At 40.5% G+C, this 21,519-nt stretch overlaps 1 protein-coding gene across 1 annotated transcript in view; it reads left to right on the top strand.

Annotated features, from left to right (window-relative positions):
- The window catches only part of LOC140234021 (uncharacterized), a 21,780-nt gene extending 261 nt beyond the window's left edge, over positions 1-21,519 (top strand). The window contains exon 2 of the mRNA XM_072314104.1: positions 18,520-21,519. Coding sequence (XP_072170205.1) covers positions 18,559-20,319 — 1,761 coding nt within the window. The 5' untranslated portion in view covers positions 18,520-18,558 and the 3' untranslated portion in view covers positions 20,320-21,519. The remainder of the gene's footprint in view (positions 1-18,519) is intronic.

The following is a 21,519-nucleotide window of genomic DNA, read 5'->3' as shown; positions in this document are numbered from 1 at the left end:
AACCCCACTTTGTAAATTATGTGATAGTTTTCTACCTTTTCAAGCTTCAGACAAATACTCAATCATTGTAATTTGTTTTTACCGTAGGAAATCTGACTGTCGTAGCGTTTATATACAGTGTACGCTCTGTATACTAAAAATGCCTTATTTAAATTCTAAACAAAATGTTTGCCTTTGATGAAATTAGTGGGGGAGAAAGAAACTAGAATAAAATGTTTGTAATTGTTAAGGTCTGTGATTGTCATAAATCCGTAATGGTTTTTATAATAAACAAGTCGCATCGCAACTCGCAAGTCCATCGCATCGTAACTTCAAGGGCGTCACTATGCTGGAAACGACTATTGTCGATTTTAGTTTACAATCACGATGATAACGCACATTAGTTTGATGACATGAGGACTTTATCACAGGTGATGCCAGAATGCTGAAATGATTGAACAGAAGTCTATCTTTCTGTGTTATTCTCTTCTTCTTTCGCGAAAAAAAAACACACCAAAAAACGAATCTGAATTCCATGAATTTTTGATGGCGGTATACATAAGTCTAAACTCTTCGAAATAGCTCAAAGCCGGAGTTGATGATACTCGCCCCTCTCACTGTCATGTTCTGCACCACAAGAGTGGCCGACTAAATGGCGTTTTGTCCATTGTATAGGTTTTTGTTGTTTTTTATTCGGTTTTATCAAATACAGCTCTGCTCAGCAGAGGCTAGTGTTTATACTGTGCTAATAAAAGAGCCTCACCAGTGTAATTTGACATAAACGAGTATAATATGATACTATGAATCTGATTTCAACTACCATTGCAGGAAGATAACTATATTCAGAAATGAATCCCTGCAAAAGCTAGTCAAAAGAGAGGCAAAGAAGGACAGAGAGAGAGAGAGAGAGAAAGGAACAAGTCTACGTAATCCACTTATTCGGTTACAGTAATCCCGTTTTCAATAAAAAAAGCAACAGTTAGCACTTAGAACAGTATAGCGGATATCTGTGCGTTTTATAAAGTGTAGTATTATGAACTCTCCCTATCGCATATAAAGCCTGACAGACGCCGCGGCGTCAGCGTCTGATACCAATAAGTATGTTAAACAAAGCGATGATTGGAATGAACAGGACTAGAATACGGAAGGGGGGGGGGGGTAGAGGAAAAGGAGAATGTTCCATCTACCTAGGGCGCACTATGGCGCAAACGGGGCTGCCGTGACAACTGGGGACATGGTGTAAACCTCGCAGCTGTGAGGAGTGAATTCTGCCTCCCTTTCATTCTCTCCCCCCCCCCCCCATTTTAAGGGGGGTAAATATACCTACAGCTGTCTTTAGGATGTCATAAAATCATTCCAAAGCAACATTTCTGCCTAAGCATGGAATATAATGAAGAAATACATTCTTTACCACTTTATGTTGAATTCTGACTGTCACGCACACTGTGCATAGTTATGATGTTATTGATTATGTTGCGATGTAAAAAATTGAAAATGAACTGAACTGAATTGAAGTGACCTAGAATTGAAGACATGTCATTTATTATCGGGTTAGTAGTCCCTCAAAATTCGTTGAGTTATCTATAGATTATAAAATGATATTATGCTAGGGCGTTCTCATACTTTCTCTATCTCTCTCTCTCTCTCTCTTTCTCTCGTTTGTACTGCTCGTTTGGCTTTGTATCACAGACGACGAAATCGGGGGGGGGGGAGGGAGGGACTTGCCTCCACTTGTCTCTCTGGAATTTTCTGAATCATCACCCTCCATTTCATTGCTTACTAATCGTAATTTTCTTTGATTTTCTTTTCTTTTTTTACACCTAGTATGATTTGTAAATGTGACCCTGCACCTCAAAACAAACAAAAAGTCGCCAGACATGAATTTTGTAGTTAAGACCTATTCTGAAAGAACAGACTTTAAGCTTTAAAATGATGTATAACTCATATCAAACGGACTCTCCTAACCTATCTAAATATTGGAAAGAAAGCACAAACTCGGGGAAAAGTGTGAACTGAGAAAAGAGGCTCTGAAGTACAGTGTCTATTCAAACCGTGCTGGCTGTGCGATGAATGGGACAAAAAACAGGAAGTAAACCACCAGAGTAACAACAATGAAGGGATTATCAGATTAAACTGAAATTAAGCATGCCTCATTAACACATTCTGTCCATAATTAATGCCAACGTTCAAAGCAGTAGCGCTATCCTTTCAAAAGTTATTAGAGTTGAAAGTGAAGAGTGTGGACAAGGTTTTTCAGAAATGAAAAAGGGATTCTAAAGACACAACTAATCACACTATTCTACCAAAAATGTTCGAGATAAACTGCTAAAAAACACACTTTCCTGCCCGTTTTATGATACCAAATTTTAGTATAATGTAAAAGAAGACCCGCTCTTTCAGAAAATATGAAAAAGTCAAGTTCGGCTAGGTTGACCCATTTCACTTATTTTCAGTCCTCACGCAAAATCAGTGTGTGCGACTTTATGTTCGTTTTGAGGTGCACGGTCACAAATAGTCGCAGATCTAGGGCAGAAATAGGACAGAAATACTGAACGAATTAACCATTAACATTTTTTTTAACATAATTTTGTTAGTTTCTCTCACATTTTTAATGAAAAATTAAGGGGTTCGGTGCAATATAGTGCTAACCCACACAGTAGTCATTTTTAGATAATCGCTGTTGAAGGTTTGGAAAGTCCATACATTGTACATTAATAAAACATGAATGCATGCATTTTTACCATGTTATTGGTTGAATTCAAATATTTTATGATATTTTCACTGAGGTTAGAGTGAAGGATAAGGATTATGAAAATGCATGTAACTCAATTTTAGCAAAAGTGTGGGTTAGCACTATATTGCACCGACCCCCTCAATTGCAAAGCGGTTAATTTCAATTCTGAGCAAAAGAGCAAATTTCCCTCATGTGGGAGGGAGGCAAATCGAATACGCCGTTTGAGCTTTTATAGTTACATGAGATAGTGAGAACATCATGTTTCGTCATTCCTTCAGTGACCTACGTGACCCCACAGCTCCCAGAATCCCATGGGTTTGCATACGTACACGGAAGCTGATAATAACGCAATATACATACAAACATTGGAAAGTTTACAGCGCGCTTCCTTTTACTGAACCGCTACTCATACAGCACTGAGGGCCGCATGATGTATTATGCGACTGGATATATGTCTGATTCTGATCATTACAGTGCATTTACAAGATTGTGGCTGTGATATCCAACAAAAATCACTGACAGTGGACAATGTTGAGAGACCACATTACTTCTATGTTTGACTTGTGTTGGACTGTACAACTGAAAAGTAGATTTAACATGCAACCTAATCCTGTGGTAAGTGATCGTAGAACCTCCCTCTAAAGGGAAATATCGAGTTGATGATAAGCATGAAAAGAGTTCCAGGTTTACTCCACTGGTATTGGGATCGGTGGTATACTGCCGTGTGCTTGTACATGTACTAGATAATTTCACAGATTCAATTTCGCGCAGTTGTATCTGCTAACGTGTGAAAACCAGGTAAGGGATAATTTAATGAAGATTTACGCTTATCTTAATCTTTTATTTTTTCTGTATTTGTTCTTGCGCAGCCAAGAAGATGACGCCTTCAAAATTTAATATCTACATGGTTTTGACAAAATCAGTTCGTAAAAGCTGCGATGAAATCGCCATTTTAGGATATGTTCTGCTAGATCTTTGAACTTTGACGTCATACGCTTTACGAAATGCATTGTATACTTCACACATCGTGCTTTCGAATGAAACCTCTCACGCTACAACCCGTCTTCATTTCTCCATGAAAGTCAAAATATCGTTTCGATGAGACGTTTGCATCATTTTTACGTCGATATCCCTGTTTCAAAACGTTCAAAATCTGTATCAAGAAAGCTGAAAAAAGATATGGGAAGTAGTATTTTATGCAAGTCTGAAGATTTCTGAGCATGTTGCACTGCGTTGCTGTGCATGTGGTACCTACGCTAAGCTTCGATTTTCCGATGAAAACAAAACAAACAAACAAACAATGATCCTTTGAAGATTTTGATGTTGTCGAACATCCTGGGATATGTTATGATCTTAACATTTATATTAGAACCGAGTTGGTTTGTATACCGTCATTGTGGACAGTTTTGGATATTCTTTTCATTAGAAAAATATGGGTTTGTGTTTAGAGTAAGGAGTTTTGAAATGACGCTCATGAAATTTAATGTCGATCGGATATGTATTTGGGAAGAGGGGCATTGTTGACGAAGCTTCGGATCTGTTTTTTTTTACCTTGTTCTTATTTTTTTTTAAGATTATTAGGAATAGTTGGCGGAAGGCTTGAATTCCTAAACACCCTTCGATTTATCTTCACTCTTAATAAATACATGTATAATCACAATTTAAAGAGACTGTACAGTTCTGGCTGAGATGAGGATTTAGCTTTTAACGATTTTCGAGATATTCAGAAACCACCATGAGATGTCAAAGCGAATGCAATTCTAAGGGGATTCAAAACTGTATTTGATGAAAATTGATTTTGAAATGGCTGAGATATCCAAAAACAATGTGAAACAAAGATATCCTAATAAAAGGCGTGGCCTGTCGCCTTTTATTATTATCACTTTTATCACTTTTTTGGATATCTCAGCCATTTGAAAACCAATTTTCGTCAAATGCACGTTTAATCCTACTTAAAATTACATGCTCTTTCATATTTCATTAGAGGTTTCTCATTATCTCACTTATAAGGTATGTTATAAACCTGAATCCTCACTTCAACCAGTACTGTGCAGTCCCTTTAAGTTTGTAGGCCGATCTACTTTCATAGACATCAGAGTAGTTTCATAAGTAAATAATTGCCAGACTAAAGTAAACGCATAAATTAAATGAAACACAATCTATAAGTTCTAGACACAAACTTTACAATTGTGTTTTGGAGGAATAAACTACCAATTTTTCTCTTTGCAATGAGACATTTTAGAAATCGACTCCCGCCCAGTGTTGAAGTCCTTAAACAAAATGCCCACCATGCCCCTCTCCACCCAGATGCAATTCAATTCATGTATTTTCATTCTTCCTTTTTCCAACAAAACATACATGTAACGCAAGAAAAAATCAGGAATTACATCATAAGCAGAAGCCTTTGCCGTTACAAATAAATGTACCGATAAACATAAGAGGGCATAATGGCAAAAAAATCATACAAAGTCACGCTTCAGTTGAAAAAAAAAAATTGAGAGGTCCACTAAAAAGCAAAGCTTGTATATTGTGAACCACTCATAAAACTTATGAATTACACCTGTACTTATTTCCAAACACTTGTCTCAAATATGATATACGACAGGACGGGAAAAAAACAGGAGACACACAACAACATGACCCAACTTGCCAGAATAGATGAAAAGAATGGAAGGAAAGAAAGAAAAGAGAGAATTAGAGAATGCCCACACACTGAACAAGGAAAATGGAACAGGGGATGGTAAAAAATGTGCTTCATGATTTGGTGCTGCATGCAGCTGTGCAAGGATTGTGATAGCTACTTCATTACGTTATAATGCATTCAGTGAATGAATGATTGGTGGATGGATGATGAACCCTGAGGTTGACGAAACCTGTAGCTAATGAAAAAAAAAAAAAACATATTAGTGAGGATTTTATAGAAAAATATTCAACCTGCGCTTAAAAGAATATAAAGATGGGAAATTTTGTATTTCACAGCTTAGCGAGTTCGAAAATCTAGGACCGGTGTATATAAATGTATTCTTATAGCCAATAAAGTTCTCAGGAGGGGTAAATGAAACACATTAGATTGTCTAGTTGGATAATTATGAATAGACTGGTTCCGTGGGAACATTGAATTGAAAATACTGAGAAGCGCATTTATATTGTGATCAAACATAAACTGGCCAAGTTGAAAAAAAGTACAAATCTTTGATTTTCAAAATCTTATGTTCAGTACCTAGCAACGTTGGGGCCCTCTGGTAGAGCAGTAGCAACACCGAAAATGTTACCCTGGAAATAAAACACGATTATTATTATTATTCTAAGTGTTATAATTATTATCATAATTATAATAATAATAATGGTATACCGTAACATAGAAGTATAGAGCTGATTTAAACGCTAATATGTTTCTCTTCAGACAAGCTATATATGTGGCTGCATCAAAAGTCCATCACAGTGTAAATGCATTGGTGAAATAGCTATTTATTATGGTTTTACCACTGAAATATGTGACCCTGCACCACAAAACAAACAAAAAGTCGCCAGACATGGATTTTTAGTTAAGGGTAGATTCTGAACGAGCAGACTCTAAGCTTTAAAATGATGTATAACTCAATTCAAAATGGACTCCCCTAACCTACCTAAATTCTGGAAAGAAAGCACACACTCTGGAAAAGTGTGAACTGAGAAAAGAGGCTCTGAAGTACATGGTCTATTCAAACGCTTAATCTTTACCAAGCCGTGCTAGCTGTGCCATGAAAGGGACAAAACACAGGATGTAAACCACTGGAGCAACAACAATGAAGGGATTATCAGATTACGCTGAAATTAAGCATCTTCTATTAGCACATTCTGGCCATGATTAATGCTAACTATCAAAGCAGTAGCATCATCCTTTCAAAAGTTATTAGACTTGAAAGTGAAGAGTGTGCGAAGGATTACAAGACATGAAAAGCGGCCTCTAAGTCACACCTGATCATTTTACTCTTCCCCAAAAAAGGGTTGTAGAAAAACTGCTAGAAAGACACTTTCCCATTTAGTTAAGATACCAAACTGAAGAGTAATGTAGAAGAAGGATATCTCTTTCAGAAAATATGAAAAACTGAAGATTGACTTGGTTGAACCATTTCACCTTTTTTGAGTCCTCACTTAAAATCAAAGGGTGCGACTTTTTGTTTGTTTTGTGGTGCACGGTCACATATACATAATGAATTTCGCTACACACCCACACACACACAAATGAAACCTGCATAGTTCGGACAATTTGAATGTAAAACTGATACAAAACCCACTCATTTACTTTTTGAATAGCTTTCCAATGATACACCAAACTTGATGAGCTTCTGCATCGAAATTTTATTTTTAGTCAAACTCCTTACTTTATGTGCCTACGCCAGCCACGAATTACCACACAGACGCTAGTACCAGCAGCTGGGTGTGAGGCTGGGTATATCATAGAAAGTTCAATTTCTGGCTAAATTTTGTAGGTCGTTGCAGTTGATGAGAGATAAGGTTACATTTGTGTAGAACATTATGGGTCAACAAATGTCGTGACGCGATAGCTCAAGGGGCTAACATCCCATTACTTTGACAAGGGCTTACTGATCACCCTTCCTTTTTCAAATTGAACTGTAAGATAAATATTGATGAATGTTTAATGGACGGGAGCTCTACAAACAATGAATGAATCCTGACATAACTATGCTTTCAGATTATGCAGATGCTTGCAGAAAGACGTTAAGAAATACTGCATGAAAGCTGGAAAAGGTCATTCCTGTTTGCATTACACGCCAATCATTGTCTATATGGATATATTTCTTCAATTAACTTGAGGAACTATTAGGTATTAATCCTTTATTGAGCATGGACACCTATTCATTTTAATAGTCCAAAGTACAACAAATTATCACGCTACTAATTGAGAAATAACAAATCGAAATTTTCCCTACCAAAGCCAAATTCAAATTCCAAGAGAAAGAGCCTATTGTAAGAAGCGTCTAAAGTCTTGGACAGGTTTTCAATCAATCTCAAATGTGAAATGTTTTTAAATTGATTTCGTCAAGCATTGATCCCATCATTTTCAAACTAAGGTAATTGCACATTTGAAGGGGTCGGTGCAATATAGTGATAACCCACACTTTTGTCAAAATTGAGTTACATGCATTTTCATAATCCTTATCCTTCACTCTAACCTCCGTGAAAATATCATATTTGAATTCAACCAATAAGATGGTTAAAAATGCATGCATTCATGTTTTATCAATGTACAATGTATGGACTTTCCAAACATTCAACAGCGATTATCTCAAAGTGACTATTGTGTGGGTTAGCACTATATTGCACCGACCCCTTCATTTGTATCCATTGTAATCAATGATTTCATTTTCTTTTTTATTCAAATAGTTTAGATGGTCTCGATTTGTTTTCTTCGGCTCTGTCCACTCACATGATCTAACATAGGCCATGATATATCGCAATTTTGTGTGTTCCTTCTTATAATATATCTAACTTTATTCTCCATCAATACGACTTTAATTGAATTAAGCCAACCTTTGTTTTGCAGTTTGTCCAATATGTGTTTTTTTCGATGTAAATGTTATCCTTTTTTCATCTTTACGTTGTGTTGTTGTATACAAATGCAGCAAAGTGAAAAAAAAATAGTTTTGAATACTGACTGACTTAAAACAGTCCTGAGGCTGAAAGTGTTTTTAACATTATTCAAAGCAAAAACAAGAAACAAACAAACAAACAAACGAACGAACGAACAATAAAATCTGTTTGTGTGTGTGTGTGTGTGTCTTCGACAGGAAACCATAACTCTGAAAATTTTGAATGGAGACACTTCATTTTATTTAATTTCACCAGCAAAAGTGCCTTCCTTAGTTTGAGACTAGTATGCATTATGAATTTTAATGTGTGCACTGCAACATTCATTCAATTTTTAAAGCACATTGCAGTAAGCCAATTTTGAAACGAAAAGAGACAATACCTATATTCGATTATCAAACTCGGGAATATCAAGACATGCAAAGTTCCTTTCCAAAATGGACAAGGGGCCAAAATTTACCACTGGAGAAAAAAAAAATCGTTGGTTTTTAGTTCACACTTCCCGTAGTGTCTTCATGAATCGCCGTATGACCCATAGTAGGTCAACGTACCATATAGTCTAATGAGGCAAACTGGGTCTGATTTTCGAATGGGTTTTGAAGGTTTTGTTGAAGTACTAACGTTAGCATGGGCGTAAATCCCGGGGGGGGGGGGATGGGGGGGGATATATCCCCCCCCTGAAATGGAGGAGGGGGGGGGGGATGGCCTGTACAATCACCCCCCCCCCTGAATTTTGAGGAAAAAAATGGAGGAAGCAGAAATGTGATTGTAACAATTTTGACATAATAAAAATATTGCATGACGTTTGTACGACAGGTAACATAGCTGAACAGTATTCTATCTTGTAGGAAAATGTATGCATAATTTTCTCAAGCGCTCGCTCGCTTCGCTCGCTCGCGAAGACAGTAACATCGACATACAGTCACTGTAAGGTATGGCTCAGACGTTGACAACGTCAATAGTGTAGGCCTACATGTAAACATGCTATGACGCGAGTAACTGGGGACCATCTGCAAAATATGTACGAAAACAAACAAACAAACAAACAAACAAACAATAACAAAAACTATATCGTCATAATTGAACCCCTCCATTTCCTGAATCATTCCTGAGAAACGACAGTGACTGATTACTCAGTCAGGATACATCTATGGGCATTCCCAGGGAAGATCAGGGGCGTCAAATCTATGTCGGGGGGGGGGGGGGGCAAAGGGGCATCTGCCCCGCCCCTTTAGAAGTGTTTAGGCAGACAAATCATTTGATGAGGACAAATCTCGAACTTTCTTAATGGAAAATTGTCCAAATATCCCCAGAACTATGCACCAGATCGTTGTATTGCAATCATAAGCATGCAAAAGCTCCGCTATACAGGATCCCCTTCGATAAACTTTGTACACTTCTGACATTGACGTATATATCCCTAATTCATCAAAGAGTGTGCAGCAGATCTTTCACATAACAAAAGCACCCTCATATGCAGAGGCGTCGATCGGGGGGGGGGGGATGGTTCTCCCATAAAAGTGGGACAAACAAAAGCGAAAAATATAGCTACAAACGGCAGTTTTTGGAGTGTAAAACATCAAAATTTTAAAGCTCGCTCGCTCCGTTCGCTCGCATTCAACCATAATGGCATACTCCTGATGTTGCTGCCAGTGACTGACAGCAGTTTTCGCCGGTGCGCCCCCCCCCCCCCTCAATTTCCAAAGCGAAAAATATAGCTACGAACGGCAGTTTTGGGACTGTAAAATGTGAAAATTTTGAAGCTCGCTCGCATTCAATCATTATGCCATTCTCCTGATGTTGCTGCCAGTAATTGACAGCAGTTGCGCCCGGTGCGCCCCCCCCCCTTAATTTCCAAAGCGAAAAATATAGCTACGAACGGTAGTTTTGGGACCGTAAAATGTGAAAATTTTGAAGCTCGCTCGCTTCGCTCGCTCGCATTTAATCATTATGCCATTCTCCTGATGTTGCTGCCAGTGATTGCCAGCAGTTGCGTCCGGTGCGGCTCCCCTTAATTTTCAAAGCGAAAAGGTATAGCTACAAACGGCAGTTTTTAAACTCTAAAATGTCAGAATTTTCAAGCTCGCTCGCTCCGCTCGCTCGCATTTAATTGCTATGCCATTCTCCTGATGTTGCTGCCAGTGATTGACAGCAGTTCCGCCCGGTGCGCCCCCCCCCCTTAATTTCCAAAGCGAAAAATATAGCTACGAACGGTAGTTTTGGGACTGTAAAATGTGAAAATTTTGAAGCTCGCTCGCTTCGCTCGCTCGCATTTAATCATTATGCCATTCTCCTGATGTTGCTGCCAGTAATTGCCAGCAGATTTCGCCCGGTGCGCACCCTTTATTTCCTAAGTGAAATAATACAGCCACAAACGGCAGTCTTTGGACTGTGAAATGTCAAAATTTTCAAGCTCGCTCGCTCCGCTCGCTCGCATTTAACCGCCTTGCCATTCTCCTGATGTTGCTGCCATTGATTGCCAGCAGTTGCGCCCGGTGCGGCTCCCCTTAATTTTCAAAGCGAAAAAGTATAGCTACAAACGGCAGTTTTTAGACTCTAAAATGTCAGAATTTTCAAGCTTGCTCGCTCCGCTCGCTCGCATTTAATCGTTATGCCATTCTCCTGATGTTGCTGCCAGTGATTGACAGCAGTTGCGCCCGGTGCGGTCCCCCTTAATTTCCAAAGCGAAAAATATAACTACGAACGGTAGTTTTTGAACTGTAAAATGTCAAAATTTTGAAGCTCGCTCGCTTCGCTCGCTCGCATTTAATCATTATGCCATTCTCCTGATGTTGCTGCCAGTAATTGCCAGCAGTTTTCGCCCGGTGCGCCCCCTTTATTTCCCAAGCGAAAAAATACAGCAACAAAGGACAGTTTGGGGGACTGTAAAATATCAAAATTTTCAAGCTCACTCGCTTCGCTCGCTCGCATTTATTCGTTATGCTATTCTCCTGATGTTGCTGCCAGTAATTGCCGGCAGTTTTGCCCGGTGTGTCCCCCTTAATTTCCAAAGCGAAAAAATACAGCCACAAACGGCAGTCTTTGGACTGTATTAATGTCAAAACTTTCATGCTCGCTCGCTCCGCTCGCTCGCATTTGACCGCTATGCCATTCTCCTGATGTTGCTGCCAGTGATTGACAGCAGTTGCGCCCGGCGCGGCCCCCCTTAATTTCCAAAGCGAAAAAGTATAGCGACAAGTATAGCAGTTTTTAGACTGTAGAATGTCAAAATTTTCAAGCTCGCTCGCATTTAATCGCTATCAAATAGCAGTCATTCTCCTGATGTTGCTGCCAGTGATTGACAGCAGTTGCACCGATGTGCCCCCCTTAATTTCCAAAGCGAAAATATAGCTACAAACGGCAGTTTTTGGACTGTAAAATGTCAAAATTTTCAATACAAAAAGATTTATACCCCCCCCCCCCCGTTTGCTTCGCTCCTCACATAACCGCTCCTCCTATAGGTCAATCCTGTCTACGCCAGTGATAGGCCCCATTATTTAGTAGGCCTTCACAGTGATGTCGCACAGGCGGAACAAGAGCTGAAATACCACGATTTAAGTCTTTCAATAATATATTGTGAATATTTCATTTTCTTATTTTTCTTTTAAGAAAAGAAAATAAAATTTTCACCAAAAGTGTGCACCAGATTGCTGAATTTCAGGTCTGAAAATGCAAAATCTTCCTCGTGTGGGAGAGGGATACCCCCCCCCTACACACCCTCCCCCCGTTCGGTCGCTCCGCTCCCTCTCACAGATATTTAAAAAACAAAAAAAAAAAATGTCTTCATACTTTTAAGGTCTGATTTTCCGCCGAAAGTCATCTGACAAGCAAAAAAAAAAAAAAAAAAGCAACAAGAACAAAAAGTCTTCATATTTTTGCTGCCACTTTCCTCCCACTTTATATTTCATGCAAAAGAGTGGGACATCCGGTCCCTGTAAAGTGTGTGTGTGTGTGGGGGGGGGGGGGCACCAAGCTTCTTCCCCCCCCCCCCCGGTCCGGTTATGGGCTTGTAATCGTGGTGATGGTGACCATCCCCCCCCCCCCCCCCACTCCTCAGTACGGATTTACGCCGTTGGATGTAGTGTGTGGTGGCAAATGACGATGAGGGCGCCGTGTTTATTTTCGTCAAGGTGAAATATTAATGTAACGTCTCTTAATAACTGTCCTGTCTCCATGGCTGCGTTTATCAACTTTCCCCTGTTTAAATGACTTTCGAAAGCCCTTTCGATAGCCCTTTCGATAGCCCTTTCCATAGCTCTTTCGAAAGCCCTTTCCATAGCCCTTTCGAAAGCCCTGTCCACTCCCTGTACTATTAATGTGCCGCTTGCTTTCGTCGGCTGCGTTTATCAACTTTACCCTGTTTAAACGGCTTTCGATAGCCCTTTCGATAGCCAGCCCTTTCCATAGCCTTTCGAGAGCCCTTTCCAAAGCCCTGACTGCCTGTACTATTAATGTGCCGCTTGTTTTCTAAGAAGGGACGGCGAAAAGCAATTACCATCATAAAGACATATCTTCCTTTGAGAGTGACGAGTCATGATACAATGGCACATGAATCAATTGTCTTCTTATCTGTGAGGCAGCTCCAGTTTAGCACATACTTCAAATATTACTGAGTGGCAGCATGAGACATGGGATCAAATAGTCCATGGGCCAGGCCAGATATTGGTACCATTTGAGGTGGCAAAACCTTTTTGGTGTCATTTTGTTTGTCGGGCATAGATATGCTTATCAAGCTATGATAGCATTTCCAAATGAGTAGCTTAGTCATAATAAATGAATTTTCAACCAATTTGGTTTCGTTGTTATATCCCTATACTTCTGAATCGAAACTAACCGCTATACAAAGAAGAGCACTGTCCTCTGTATGTTCCACAGAGCTGTAAAATACAGTTCTGCGGTATGTTCACAGGTGTTCTGTTGTAAACGCGGTGCGCTTAGTCTTTATTCGAGGCAGCGAAGGGAATATCCAAAGGTTATGATGTCCACAGCGCTTAGTCTTTATTCTAGACGGCAAAGGGAATATCCAAAGCGTATGATACAGTGTATATCCTTTTATCTAAAAAAAAAATAACAACAACAAGAGAAGCAATTTCTCGTGAATTTTACCGTATTTTTCAATTGTTTATCATTTTCCGGCGAAACGCTACGGTGAAAACGCACCACGCCAATATCGCTTTATTTCCATCCAACAATATAAGATAATGCAAAAAACAATGAACCGGTACACTACGATACATTATAATGAATAATATTGTAAATGAACAGATAGCAATGGCCTTTCCAATGAAAATATGGGTCATATAGATATCAAAAATGGGAAAGTTCGGTTAAAAATTGTATCCATATTTTTTTAGATGAATTTTTCATTTTCCATGTTCTGACCACAGAACTCTTCGCTCTGTGACTCTGACACTTTACCCGATGCTACGCCCCGCCCCTAAAAATATGCGATATCGGATTCTCTCGATCATGTGACCTGTGACCTCACAACCAGAAGACCGACGCTTGATCCCAGTCGGTCATCTCGTATGTTTACGTATGTTTCGACTGTTGACACTTTCCGTTTCTTGAGTTGTTTTCGGATATTTAGCGAAAATGCCACAGCGATGTGTTGTTGCAGGATGCAGCAACACCACAAAAAATGGTGTTAGTTTGCATCAATTCCCAAATGACGAAAACGTTCGCCGAATGTGGACTGCAAAAGTTCAATTGATAGAGCAAAGTGGAGTGTGCCATCGATCGGAGACCAGTGTGATTTGCGTGCCCATTTGATGACTTTCAAGGAAGACGATTTCGTCGAAAGTGGGAAGCATTCCCACCAGTTTGGAATTTAAAAAAAAAAGAAGCGAATGCTGAAGTCATCTGCGGTACCAAACATCCAGCTTGGAGCTGGACATAGATTATCTCAGGAAAAAAAAAAAAAAAACACCCAGGAGAGCAGCTGTGTATAAAGCGAGAACGAATACGAATGAGGGTAAGTTAGCCAGGCCAGGCCGTGCCCGTGCAGTGTCGATACCGGAACTACCACTATAGTACAAGGGCGTAGCGAGTGGGGTGTTTTGGGTGTTCAAACACCTCCCTTGGGCAAAAGGGAGGTGTTTGAGCCATGGGCGTAAATCCCGGGGGGATGGGGGGGGGATATATCCCCCCCTGAAATGGAGGAGGGGGGGATGGCCTGTACAATCATCCCCCCTGAATTTTGGAGAAAAAAAAATGGAGGAAGCAGAAATGTGATTGTATCAATTTTGGCATATTGCATGACGTTTGTACGCCGGCCTTCAGACAGGTAACAGAGCTGAACAGTAGTCTATCTTGTAGGAAAATGTATACATAATTTTCTCAAGCGCTCGCTCGCTTCGCTCGCTCGCGAAGAAAGTAACATCGACATACACTGTAAGGTATGGCTCAGACGTTGACAACGTCAAATAGTATAGGCCTATAATGTAAACATGCTATGACGCGAGTAACTGGGGACCATCTGCAAGATATGTAGGAAAACAAACAAACAAACAAACAAACAATAACAAAAACTATATCGCCATAATTGAACCCCCTCCATTTCCTGAATCATTCCTGAGAAACGACAGTGACTGGTGAACATAGGCCTACCCAGGGAAGATCAGGGGCGTCGAATCTATCTGGGGGGGGGGGGGGGGAGCAAAGGGGCATTTGCCCCGCCCCTACGGCCTGAGTGTTTAGGCAGACAAATCATGGTTTATCCCCCAAGCAATTCCCGAGATGAGGACAAATCTCGAACTTTCTAAATGGAAAATTGTCCAAATATCGCCAGAACTATGCACCAGATCGTTGTATTGCAATCATAAACATGCAAAAGCTCCGCTATACAGGATCCCTTTCGATAGACTTTGCATGTACACTTTTGAGATTGACGTATATTTCCCTAATTTATCAAAGAGTGTGCAGCAGATCTTTCACTTAACAAAATCACCCTCATAACTATGCAGAGGCGTCGATGGGGGGGGGGGGGGGGGATGGTTCCCCCGTAAAAGTGGGACAAACAAAAGCGAAAAATATAGCTACAAACGGCAGTGTTTGGAGTGTAAAATGTCAAAATTTTAAAGCTCGCTCGCTCCGCTCGCTCGCATTTAATCGCTATGCCATTCTCCTGATGCTGCTGCCTGTGAATGGCAGCAGTTGCGCCCGGTGCGCCCCGGCCCCTTAATTTCCAAAGCGAAAAATATAGCTACAAACTACAAACGGCAGTTTTTGGACTGTAAAATGTCAAAATTTTCAAGCTCGCTCCCTTCGCTCGCTCGCATTTAATTGTTATATGCCATTCTCCTGATGTCGCAGCTAGTAATTGCCAGCAGCTTTCGCCCGATTCGCCCCCCTTAATTTCCAAAGCGAAAAATATAGCTACAAACGGCAGTTTGGGGACTGTAAAATGTCAAAATTTTCAAGCTCGCTCCCTTCGCTCGCTCGCATTTAATTGTTATATGCCATTCTCCTGATGTTGCTGCTAGTAATTGCCAGTAGTTTTCGCCCGGTGCGCCTCCTTAATTTCTAAAGCGAAAAAATACCAGCCACAAACGACAGTTTGGGGGACTGTAAAATGTCAAAATTTTCAAGCTCGCTCGCTTCGCTCGCTCGCATTTAATCATTATGCCATTCTCCTGATGTTGCTGCTAGTAATTGCCAGTAGTTTTCGCCCGATGCGCCCCCTTAATTTCCAAAGCGAAAAAATACAGCCACAAAGGACAGTTTTTGGGACTGTAAAATATCAAAATTTTCAAGCTCACTCGCTTCGCTCGCTCGCATTTAATCGTTATGCCATTCTCCTGATGTTACTGCCAGTAATTGCCGGCAATTGCGCCCGGTGTTGTCCCCCCCCCCCCCCTTGATTTCCAAAGCGAAAAAAATACAGCCACAAACGACAGTTTGGGGACTGTAAAATGTCAAAATTTTCAAACTCGCTCGCTTTCATTTAATCTTTATGCCATTCTCCTGATGTTGCATGCTGCCAGTAATTGCCAGCAGTTGTGCCCGGTGCGCCCCCCCCCCTTTAATTTCCAAAGCGAAAAATATAGCTACAAACGACAGTTTTGGGACTGTAAAAAGTCAAAATTTTCAAGCTCACTCGCTTCGCCCGCTCGTATTCAATCGTTATGCCATTCCCCTGATGTTGCTGCCAGTAACTGCCAGTAGTTGCACCCGGTGCACCCCCCTTAATTTCCAAAGCGAAAAAATACAGCCAAAAGCGGCAGTTTTGGGACTGTAAAATGTCAAAATTTTCAAGCTCGCTCGCTTCACTCGCTCGCATTTAATTGTTATATGCCATTCTCCTGATGTTGCTGCCAGTAATTGCCAGCAGTTGCACACGGTGCGCCCCCCTTAATTTCCAAAGCAAAAAAAATACAGCCACAAACGGCAGTTTTTGGACTGTAAAATGTCAACATTTTCAAGCTCGCTCGCTTCGCTCGCTCGCATTTAATCGCTATACCATTCTCCTGATGTTGCTGCCAGTGATGGACAACAGTTGCGCCCGGTGCGGCCCCCTTGATTTCCAAAGCGAAGAAGTATAGCTACAAACGGCAGTTTTTGGCATGTAAAAGCTTTATGTCAAAATTTTCAAGCTCGCTCGCTCCGCTCGCTCGCATTTAATCGCTATGCCATTCTCCTGATGCTGCTGCCATGCAGTGATTGACAGCAGTAGGTTGCGCACGGTGTGCCCCCCCCCCCTTAATTTCCAAAGCGAAGAATATAGCTACAAACGGCAGTTTTTGGACTGTAAAATGTCAAAATTTTCAATGTAAAAAGATTTCACCGTGGGAGGGAGAAACCCCCCTACCATACCCTCCCCCCCCCCCTCGCTTGCTTCGCTCCCTCACGATCTTATAACCGCTCTCCCAAGATCAAATCTTGTCTACGCCGGTGATAGGCCCCACTATTTAGTAGGCCTTCGCAGTGATGTCGCACAGGCGGAGCAAGAGCTGAAATACCACGATTTTGTCATTCAATAATATATTGTGAATATTTCATTTTCTATTGGTTTTTTTTTAAAGAAAAAACAAACAAAAATTTCACCAGAAGTGTGCACCAGATCGCTGAATTTCAGGTCTGAAAATGCAAAATCTTCCTCGTGTGGGAGAGGGACACCCCCCCCCCCATACACACCCTCCCCCCCCCCGTTAACCCGGTCGCTCCGCTCTCTCACACAGATATTTCAAAAACAAAAAATGTCTTCATACTTTTAAGGTCTGATTTTCCGCCGGAAGTCATCTGACAAGCAAAAAAAAAAAAGCAACAACAAGAACAAAAAGTCTTCATATTTTTGCTGCCACTTTCCTCCCACTTTATATTTCATGCAAAAGAGTGGGACATCCGATCCCTGTAAAGTGTGCGTGTGGGGGGGGGGGGGAGAGAAGCTTCTCCCCCCCCCCCCCCCCCCCCTTCCCCAAGGCTGCGCCGGTCCGGTTATGGGCTTTGTAAGCGTGGTGATGGTGACCATCCCCCCACTCCTCAGTACGGATTTACGCCGTTGAACGTTGGGATAGTTTTTTTCCAAACTGTTTCTTTGAAATATCTGAGTAAAAACATACTTTGAATGTGTGCCTTTTTCCAAAAAGAGAAAATTGTACGCGTACATTTTCGCCATTTTTTTTTTTTTTTTAAGCTCATTCCTCCAAGGAGTTTATATGCATTGAAATAAAATAATTGCGTGTAATACATGGGTCACTTAAATCGTACTGCATGTAATGTGTAAATAAAAACATCATGAATGACATCACTAAAGAACAAAAATGCGAACTCAGACAAATGTCGTAACGTTATACGTTGTGCAGGTTTTTTATATTATGTCATAAATAAACATTTGAATGTATGTGAGTTTCTCAAGATAACGTCAACTTAAGCCGTCAGCGAATAAGTTTTATTTAATTCTATATATATGATTAATATTCACTGTTTACTAAAATAACAATATTATTTCGTAGAAATATTTTTTTTTTGCAGTCATTATCTTTGTTAATGTCTTGGGCACTCATCACTTACTTGCAGAATGTAACATGATATTTGTCATCATTGCATGTAAAATGGCACAGGATATGCATGAAATGTTCACTACTCACTAGAGTTATTCACATTTGTTAGAAATGAAGTCTGCAGTCATTATCTGTGTAAATATTTATATCAAAAAATTTCTTAAGAGCAGAATGTAATTGGCGAATTCTTTGTGTTTGAATTGTATCTTACAGCTTTGACGGACACGGCTAACTGTAAAGCAGTAATTACTTATGCCACTTGTCATGAAATCCCTTGCAAGTTCATCGAGTGTTACAGAAGAGGAAATCAGGATGCCTTCTTTGGCACAGGCAATGGCAGACGATACACTAATGGGCCTTGAGTGTGCTGAGGGCATCCAGAAGTATTTGGCCAGTCACACCGATGAGGGTGGCATAGATGCCACGGCTGATGATGGAAGGACTGCTCTGATGATAGCTTGTGAAAATGGACAGGAAGACATTGTCAGGTTTCTTTTGGAGAGGGGTGCCAACCCACATTTCTCCTCTCCAAAGAGTGGTGACACACTTTTACATGCAAGCTGCAAGAATCCAACTGGCTATATCCCATTTTCATTGGATATTGCCAGAGACAACAAAATTAAAATTGTGCAGACACTTCTGCAGCATGGTGTTATCTACAGAGATAACAGAGCAGGACTGACTCCTCTTTATGTAGCAGCGCTGTTTGGCTTTGTTTCCATGGGGGATTTCCTGATGTCTCCGCAGTGCAGTCACAGTGAAATATCAGAGACAGATAAGATCAAATATTTGGAAATGCTTGGTTTCTCGCAATACATGGCTGGGGGGCACTGCGAAGCTTATGAAACATTATGCAAGGTCATTTCCCAGCGCTGCCATGTTCCTGAGAGTGGAGATGATCACGAGCTTGAAGTCATTTTTCAATGCACTAAAAAATATTCACTTGCTGATTTTAAAGCTATCAAAGATGACAAGCGTGCCATGAAAGTTCAGTGGTTACTTATCGGACATAGAATCATACCTGAAGGGGCTAAGGGGGAATATTTCTTCCAGCACTTGGCAAGGTTTGCATGTCAGTGTATGCAACAAGATGATGCCTCAAGAGGTTACAATATATTCAAGTATTTGTTGTCCTGTGAATCACACTCTAAAGCAGTGCTGGGGACTGTGATGGACGGGATATCTCCTTTCTTTGGGACAAAGGATAAACTGGACACCAAGGTTGTATCTCAGGGGTGCGAGATTGTTAACGAATATCGAGATGTCATTCAACATGTCAGCAATTCATCCCTAGTTGAGCATGGTCCAGAGCTGATTCAAATATTTGGAGTATTGCTCTTTGACTTTGCATATTTTTTTTCTGAGCTTGACCTCATTGAGTCCCTTATCAAGACAGCAGAGAAGGTTTTGACTGTAGTTCGAGCTGCATGCTCTTCGTTAGACCAAGGCAAGTACAAATCAGGCTCAGTTACATTCGAAATCATGGACAAACTGTTTTCAGCATTTCTTGATAACATGTTTCGTGGAACATCATTGAATCGTGTAAAGCGTGTGATGTGCAAGCTGCTGTGGTACGATGACCTTACATACAAAGACCAAAAATACGATTCGATATTTCATATATTTGTGCATACACTTTTCACAGAACCTAAGCGCGACCAGTCTTTCCTTGTTGACTTGGCGAAGATCATGGTCCGTCATGGCTGCCCTGTGAACATGGAGAATGATTTGTTCGGCGGAACTCCTGGGGAAATGTTTGCCTATTTGATGGAATGTGGAATCGTTGATGGAAATCCCAATGATGAAGACTTCAAGGTGCTGAGTGACTTGCTTAGTCCTACGACCAATATGCTATCCTTAAAAGAAATAGCATCGAGGGCTGTCCTCCAGAACAAAATTCCATACCATGGGGTGCTGCCGAAGAGTATTTGTGAGATGATGACTGGAGAGACTTTGACTCCGGACCCCAGTATTCTGAAGACCCCAGAGGAATCTGAATCCGAGTCAGAATGAGATCGATTTCTCTTTAGTCAATAAACAACTATAATAATTCCCAATGTGTACGTGATGGCTGCTGTTATGTGATAGGATCTGGCTTTCAATCGTCATTGCAGAAAAGGCAACCATAGTCAGAAATTACCCCCAATGCAAGCTGGTTAGAAGATGGACAGAGAAGGAGAGGGAGAAAGAAACGCAACTTATTCACTTTTTAAGTGTCAGATATTCTTATTTGACTAAAGGCAATAAGTACTTGATCAGTAGGCCTAATGGTTAAAGGAGATACCGGTGTAGTTTGTTTAGTAGTGTCATTATGTGATCCTGCATCACAAAACCGACAAAAAGTCGCCAAACAAGAATTTCTAGTAAAAGGCAGCCTTTAAAAGCTTTAAAATGATGTATAACGCAATTCAAATGGACTCCATTAACTTACCTTAGAACTGAAAAGAAAGTACACACTCTGGAAAAGTGTGAACTGAGAAAAAAGACTCTGAAGTGCAGGGTCTTTTCAAGCGCTTATTCTTTACTAAGCTAGATGAGCGATGAAAGGGACATAACACAGGATGTAAACCACCGTAGCAACAATGAAGGGATTATCAGATTAAGCTGGAATTTGAGCATGTTCTATTAACTCATTTTATTCATAATAAATAACAACTTTCAAAGCAGTAGAAATATCCTTTCAAAAGTTATTAGACTTGATAGTGAAGAGTGTGCAAATGATTTAACGAAATGAAAAGGGGCCCTAAGACACACCTGATCATTCTACTCTCCCCCCCCCCCCCAAAAAAAAAGAGTTGTTGAAAAATTGCTAAAAACACACTTTCTAATTCATGTTATGATCCTAGACGAAAAAAATAATGTGGAAGAATAGTTCTTTCAGAAAATAATCATAAACTCAAGATTGAACCAGTTGACCCATTCCGTCTTTTTTAGTCATATAGAATCAAGGGATGCGACTTTTTTTGTTTTGTTTTGTGATACACGGTCACATTGTATTGTTGTGTTGATAGCGTACGCTAATAGACGGTGTCTGAAAGGGCAAGCCCAAGCAGTGGCGCACGTTACGCATCAGCATTCAAAAATTTCTAACTTCTGAAAAGTAATGAACGATCTTTAGATTGTACAGGTTATCATCAGTATGAAAGGTATCCCTGAGAAGAATATTTTGACCGTGGGTTGTATTATGTGAAGAAAAATGTGCGAACTTACCTA

The sequence above is a fragment of the Diadema setosum genome, chromosome 10, assembly GCF_964275005.1.
Source record: "Diadema setosum chromosome 10, eeDiaSeto1, whole genome shotgun sequence".
Lineage (NCBI taxonomy): Eukaryota > Metazoa > Echinodermata > Echinoidea > Diadematoida > Diadematidae > Diadema > Diadema setosum.
Note: the sequence above shows the minus strand (reverse complement) of the source record. Positions and strands in the feature narration are given on the sequence as shown.